Source organism: Colobus angolensis, unplaced genomic scaffold (assembly GCF_000951035.1).
Source record: "Colobus angolensis palliatus isolate OR3802 unplaced genomic scaffold, Cang.pa_1.0 Scaffold130, whole genome shotgun sequence".
In the NCBI taxonomy this organism is placed as follows: Eukaryota; Metazoa; Chordata; class Mammalia; order Primates; family Cercopithecidae; genus Colobus; species Colobus angolensis.
Genome location: NW_012114253.1, coordinates 1,671,991 through 1,678,940, shown reverse-complemented (window position 1 = coordinate 1,678,940; position 6,950 = coordinate 1,671,991). Strand labels below are relative to the sequence as shown.

General features: G+C 47.6%; 1 protein-coding gene across 3 annotated transcripts in view; it reads right to left on the bottom strand.

Moving 5' to 3' along the window:
• Nucleotides 1-6,950, bottom strand: part of KIF17 (kinesin family member 17) — a 55,433-nt gene that overhangs the window by 5,719 nt on the left and 42,764 nt on the right. For 2 of the 3 annotated variants that reach the window (XM_011933982.1, XM_011933980.1), the window contains exons 12-13: nt 2,025-2,283; nt 531-601 (exon numbers count right to left, since the gene is read on the bottom strand). In XM_011933982.1, the coding sequence (XP_011789372.1) occupies nt 531-601; nt 2,025-2,283 (330 nt within the window). The remainder of the gene's footprint in view (nt 1-530; nt 602-2,024; nt 2,284-6,950) is intronic. The other variant, XM_011933981.1, reaches the window with a different exon arrangement.

The following is a 6,950-nucleotide window of genomic DNA, read 5'->3' as shown; positions in this document are numbered from 1 at the left end:
AAAAAAAAAAAAAAAAAAAAACCACCCATGCTTTAAGAACACGCATGTCTATTGCACTGCAAAATATAGGAGATAGGTCTTGCCACTGAGCTTAGAAAAAGAAAAAAAAAAAGAATACGAAAGAGATGAAAATAAAGTGACTTAGGAATCCCAATTACTGCTTCATGAACCCTCTGAGGACCCTTTTGGTCTGAGGATTACCAGCAGGAAACCAGAATGTGCTGCTTGTCCTCTGAGTTTGAGGCTGAAGCCTCTGTCCTTCACCAGCAAGATGGGCCACCGGGAACCATCTACTTTCCCTTGGTATTTATGACTGTGAGTGCCTTTGAATGAGGGCCAGAGGGGGTTGAGGGTCTAGCTGCCAATGGAGGGACATGAAAAGGATCCAGCCTTGGACCTTCTTTAATCCTTAGGCAGGAGGAAAGTAGAAGACCAGCTCTCTGCAGTAACGCTGACCCACAGCACTGGGGGCAAGGCCCTCCCAGCCCCCGACACCCCACTCCTTCTCCTCACCGGGAGGGAGTCCTCACCATGTTTGGCTCGCCGTTGTCTGCTGCAGAGGTTTTGCGGGCTGGTTTGTTCTGTGGCCCAGTTGAAACTGCTATGAGAAAACAAAAGCTGAAGTCACTGCTGCCTGGTGCAAGGCCCAGAGGAGGTTTCACCACCCACAGGTGGAGGTGGGGGTCAGGCCTGGCTCAGGTTTAAACAGGGGAGGACACTTCCCAGCCCAAGCCAAGGAATAATTTTAAGAAACAGACAGCAGGAGGGGCTCAGACACCAGAGAAGACCCTCATCTGCTTCCAGGCAAGACAGCAGGTGAGGGTGGGGACAGACAGGCAGGCTGCTGCATCCGAGAGCATGTGGGAAATGGAGCGGGCTGGGGTCTCAGCAGGGATGGTGTCAATGCCATCTATAAATATCAGAGATGTCAGACCTGGATGAACACTCTGAGCAAGAGGGAGGACTCCTGGGGGGCACTGTGGGCTCCCCAAATGCACAGAGTCAGGTCCATGGCTGGAGAAAGAGCCACAGCATGTCTGGCTTTACTCTGAGACTCATCAGAGGTGAGGAGGCCTTCCAGGTCATTTTATCCAACCCCTTCTTTGTAAAGAAGCCCAGAGAGGGACAGTGATCTTTGGAAGGTCACACGTGAGGTCAGCAGCAAGAGCGGAAGCTGAACCAGGCCTGAAACTCTGAACTGTGGGTTTCGATCCATGATCCTCCCACTCCCTGCTGTGACTGTGACTGGAGCCTCTGAGATTGTGTGCTCCTATGTGAAAGGGGTGGAAGACCTGTGCTTCTTAGGGCTGTTGTAAGGATGAACCAGTGACAATGCTGATTAGGATAACATGTAGCAAGCACTCACTATGTGCCAGGCACTGCTCTAAGCGTTTTATGCGTATTAACACATTTCTGGTTTTTTTGGAGGGGGTTTGTTTGTTTTGAGACAGGGTCCCACTTTGTCACCCAGGCTGGAATGCAGTGGCACAATCTTGGCTCACTGCAGCCTTGACTTCCCGGGCTCAAGCAATCCTCTCGCCTCAGCCCCCCAAGTAGTGGGACTACAGGTACACGCTGCCACGCCTGGCTAATTTTTGTATTTTCTTTTTAGAGACGGTTTCACCACGTGGGCCAGGCTGATCTCGAACTCCTGGACTCAAGCGATCTGCCAGCCTCAGACTCCCAAAGTGCTGGGATTGCAGGCTTGAGTCACCGTACCTGGCCTGTTAACACAGTTCAAGCCTTACAGCAACTTTAAGAAAGGTGCTGTTATTCATCCCCATTTCACAGATGAGGACACCGAGTCCCAAAAAGGGCACACAGGCAATGGTGCTGCCAGAATTCCAACCCACATCTGTCTGCCTGCAGACACTGTGAAAACACACCACTTTCTCAGAGTCCTGACGCATCAGATACCCAGGGCCACGTATCTGCTACACCCACAGCCCACGCTCCCTGCCAGTCTGCAGGATGGTGAACTGTGAAGGAGGGAGGGGAGGGCAAGGGCCAGCCAAGCTCCTGACCTACTGGGAGGCTGGTTTTTGTGATGATGGGCTGTGGGATCTTCCAGAAGCCATTATCTTCATCCCAGCAGGACTCACGCCGAATCTTCTCCAGGTTGCTGTAGTTACAGTCCCTGCGAATCAGGGGCTGCACCTGCTCCAGGAGTTGCTGCAAGAGCATGGAGTCACGCTCCTGCCGGCGGATGGTGGCCAAGTAATCGATCTTCTCCAGCTGAAACTCGGACTGCAGATCTTTGATCTCCACCTCTGCTGCCCGAAGCTGAAAGCAAAGGATGACAAGCAGTGAGTAAGGAAAGATACCTCTCGTTCCATCTAACCACCCTGTCCACTCACTGTCCTGCCAGCAGCCACACATCGTCTGTTCATTGGCCTGATCAGCCATCCATTCTCATCCCCATCATCCATCCAGCCATCCTTCCCTCTATCCATCCATCCACCTTCTCTCACACCCACCAATCCTTCCGTCTACCCAACCACCCTGCTGCCTCTCCACCTGGCATTTAAATAAGCACCTAATGTGTCCCCCCAGCCCTGCAAAATGCAGGGGAAAAGTTGATCAGCACCTCCAACAGCCAGCCCTCTGTCACTATCCCCCAGTGTACATTTCATTCAGGGGCCTTTTAGAGGCCCCCCATCCAACATTGCAGTTCTAAAGGATCTCAGAGAACTGCACAAGTGACATCTCTAAGGAGGACAACAGGCACAAACTCTCCAATTGACAATCCTCACTCTCCCACTGCTACAGCCCTGTGTTATGGTGTGACAAACACTGGACCTAAGAGTAAGGCCCACCTTGATTTGATCAAGGGTTCCAGATTCTTTTGGTCTCCTGCTCAAGTCTGCTAGACTGGTCCCCCCGGTCCCTCCTGAGCACAGGTGACTGCCAGCCCCAGCCATAACCACCCTCTCCCTGAGCCCCAAGACTCCCTGGTACACAGTCTGTTTCCTCAAAGAGCAGGTACAGTTTGATTAGCAAAGAGGGATGTTTGAGGTTGGGCGCTGTGGCTCACACCTGTAATCCCAGCACTTTGGAAGGCTGAGGCGGGTGGATCATTTGAGGTCAGGAGTTTGAAACTAGCCTAGCCAACATGGTGAAATCCCATCTCCATTAAAAATACAAAAAAATTAGCCAGGTGTGGTGGTGGGCACCTGTAATCCCAGCTGTTTCGGAGGCTGAGGTAGGAGAATTGCTTGAACCCGGGAGGTGAAGGTTGCAGTGAGCCAAGATCGCACCAATGCACTCCAGCCTGGCGACAGAGTGAGACTCTGTCTCACAATAAATAAATAAGAAGAATGTTTGAATTCATGCACTGACACCCATTTAAGAACAGCTGGCAGGACACCGCCTCAGCCTTCCAAAGTGCTGGGATTACAGGTATGAGCCACAACGCCCAACCTCAAACATCCCTCTTTACTAATTAAACTGTACCTGCTCTTTGAGGAAACAGACTGTGTACCAGGGAGTCTTGGGGCTTAGGGAGAGGGTGGTTATGGCTGGTGGTTATGGCTGGCTCCTGCCAGCAGCCACAATGGCCCAGCCTGCTCCATTTTTTTTTTTTTTTTGAGACAGATTCACTCTGTCGCCCAGGCTGGAGTGCAGTGGCAAGATCTCAGCTCACTACAACCTCTGCCTCCAGGGTTTGAGTGACTGTTATGCCTCAGCACCCAACTAGCTGGGACTACAGGCTTGAGTCACCACACTCAGCTCATTTTTTGTATTTTTAGTAGAGACAGGGCTTCACCATGTTGGCCAGGCTGATCTCAAATTCCTGACCTCAGGTGATCTGCCCGTCTCGGCCTCCCAAAGTGTTGGGATTACAGGTGTGATCCACCGAGCCCGGCCCTGCTCCATTTCTTAGACTGGGTAGTAAGCACATGGTGTTAGTGGGTATAATAATCATTATATATATTTGGACATCTGGAATCACGCACAATAATTTTTGTTTGTTTGTTTGTTTTTTAGAGACAGGGTCTCGGTCTCACTCTGTTGCCCAGGCTGGAGTACAGCGGCACCTTCTCAGCTCACTGTGGCCTCGACCTTCTGGACTCAAGCAATCCTCCCACTTCGGCCTCCCAAGTAGCTGGGACTACAGGTGTGAGCCACCACACCCTGCTAATTTTTTAATTTATTGTAGAGACAGGATCTCCTTGTGTTGCCCAGGCTTGTCTGGAGTTCCTGGCCTCAAACAGTCTTTCTGCCTCAGCCTTTCAAAGTCCTGGGATTATAGGCATGAGCAACCGCACCCAGCATGATAATTTTTATAACAGTTTTCTTGAGACATAATTCATATAATTCATATGCCATACAATTCCCACTATCACCAAGCTGGAGTGCAGTAGCGTGATCTTGGTTCACTGTAGCCTCGACCTTCCAGTCCTCCATCTCTCCCAGTCCTCAGTCTCTCAAGTAGTTGGGACTACAGGTGCATGCCACCACTTCTGGCTAATATTTTTAAAATTTTTTGTAGAGGCAGGGTTTCCCCCACGTTATCCAGGCTAGTCTTGAACTCCTGGGTTCAAGCGATCCTCCCACTTCGGCCTCCCAAAGTGCTGGGATGATAGGCATGAGCCACTGCACCATCCAATTAATCCCTCTTTTTTTTTTTTAAGTAACTTGTGCTTTTGGTGTCATACCTAAGAAACCACTGCCTAATCCAAGGTAACAAAGATTTATACCTACGTTTTCTTCCAAGAGTTTCACAGTTTTGGCTCTTACATTTAGGTTTTGATCCATTTTGAGTTAATTTTTGTATGTGGTGTGAGGTAAGGGTCTAACATTATTCTTTGGCATGTGAATATCCAGTTGTCCCCACACCATTTATTGACAAGACTATCCTTTTGCCACTGAATTATCTTGGTATCCTTATCAAAAATCAATTGACAGGGTGCACATGGTGGCTCAGTCCTGTAATCCCAGCACTTTGGGAGGCTGAGGCAGGTGGATCACCTGAGGTCAGGAGTTCGAGACCAGCCTGACCAATATGGTGAAACCCCATCTCTACTAAAAAATACAAAAATCAGCCAGGTGTGGTGGCATGTGCCTGTAGTCCCAGCTATTTGGGAAGCTGAGACAGGAGAATTGCTTGAACCCAGGAGGCAGAGGTTGCAGTGAGCCAAGATTGTGCCACTGCACTCCGTCTCAAAAAAAAAAAATTTAATTGATAACTGTAAATATGAGGGTTTATTTCTGGAGGCTCAGTTGTATTCCATTGATCTATGTGTCTGTTCTCATGCCAGTACCACACTGTCTTGATTACTGTAGCTTTGTAGCAAAGCTTTGCAACCAGGAAGTGTGATTCCCCTAACTTTGTTCTTTTCAAGATTGTTTTGGCTATTTTGAGTCCCTTGAATTTCATTGTGAACTTTAGGATCAGCTCATCAATTTCTGCAAAGAAACCAGCGGGAACTCTGAACTCTGATAGGGACTGCCTTGAATCTGTAGATCAATTTGAGGAGTACTGACCTCTCACCAATACGACTCTGCCAATTCCATTTATTTTGGTTTTCTTAATTGCTTTCACATTTGTTTCATTGTTTTTGGAATATAAGTTTTATACTTTTTTTTTTAATAGCTGGGCGTGGTGGTGCACATCTGTAATCCCAGCTACTCAGGAGGCTGAGGCATGAGAATCATTTGAACCTAGGAGGTGGAGGTTGCAGTGAGCAGAAATCATGCCACTGCACTCCAGCCTGAGATTCTGTCTCAAAAAAATGAAAAATAAAATAAGAAAAGATAATATTCGAATCAGCTCCTCACACATGTGCCAGGATAAACTCCAACTAGATCAGAGATTTACTTTTTTTTCTCTACCCCTGTGACAGACTAAGGATCAGAGATTTAAATGTAAAAAAGATGAAACCATAGAAGTTCTAGAAAAAACATGAGGGAATTTTCCCAATTATGATTGAAAATGAATATGCAATAATTTTTTAATAGTTGGTCAATTTGACAAAATCTAAACATTGAAAATTTTCATATGGCAAAAATATCATAAAGCACAGTAAAAGACAAAAGACAACCTGGAAAAAAATTTACAATTTATATCACAGACCAAGGGTTAATATTCCTAGTGTATAAAGAGTTTCTACATGTAGAAAAGAAAAAGAACAACCACCCTAATAGAGAAATGAGCAAAAGAGATAAAAATAGTTCAGAGAAAAACTACAAATGGCCACAAAACATATGAAAAAGTATTCAACACTGCTCACAATAAGAAAAATGCAAATTAAAACCACATTGATGCTGGGCATAGTGACTCACGCCTGTAATCCCAGCACTTTGGGAGGCCAAGGCGGGCAGATCACATGAGCTCAGGAGTTCGAGACCAGCCTGGCCAACATGGTGAAACCCTATCTCTATTAAATTAAAAAAGTTAGCCAGGCATGGTGGCACATGCCTGTAATCAGTAGCTGAGGCAGGAGAATCACTTGAACCTGGGAAGCGAAGGTTGCGGTGAGCCGAGATGGCACCATTGCACTCCAGCCTGGGCAACAAGAGCAAAACTCCATCTCAGAAAAATAAAATAAAATAAACAACAACAACAAAAAACACTAAGATATTATTTCTCACCTAACAAAGTGGTAAAAATCCAAGTTTTGGGGGCCGGATGCAGTGGCTCACGCCTGTAATCCCAGCACTTTGGGAGGCCAAGGCAGGAGGATCACTTGAGCCCAGGAGTTTGAGGCTAGCCCCGGCAACATGGTGAAACCCTGTCTCTACAAAAAACACAAAAATCAGCCAGACATGGTGATGCACGCCTGTAGTCCCAGCTATTTGGGAGGCTGAGGTAGGAGGATCATCTGAGCCCGGGAGGCTGAAGTTGCAGTGAGCTGTGATCGTGCCACTGCACTCCAGCATGAGCAACAGCGTGAGATCTCATCTCAAAAAAGAAAAAGAGCTGGGCACGGTGGCTCACGCCTGTAATC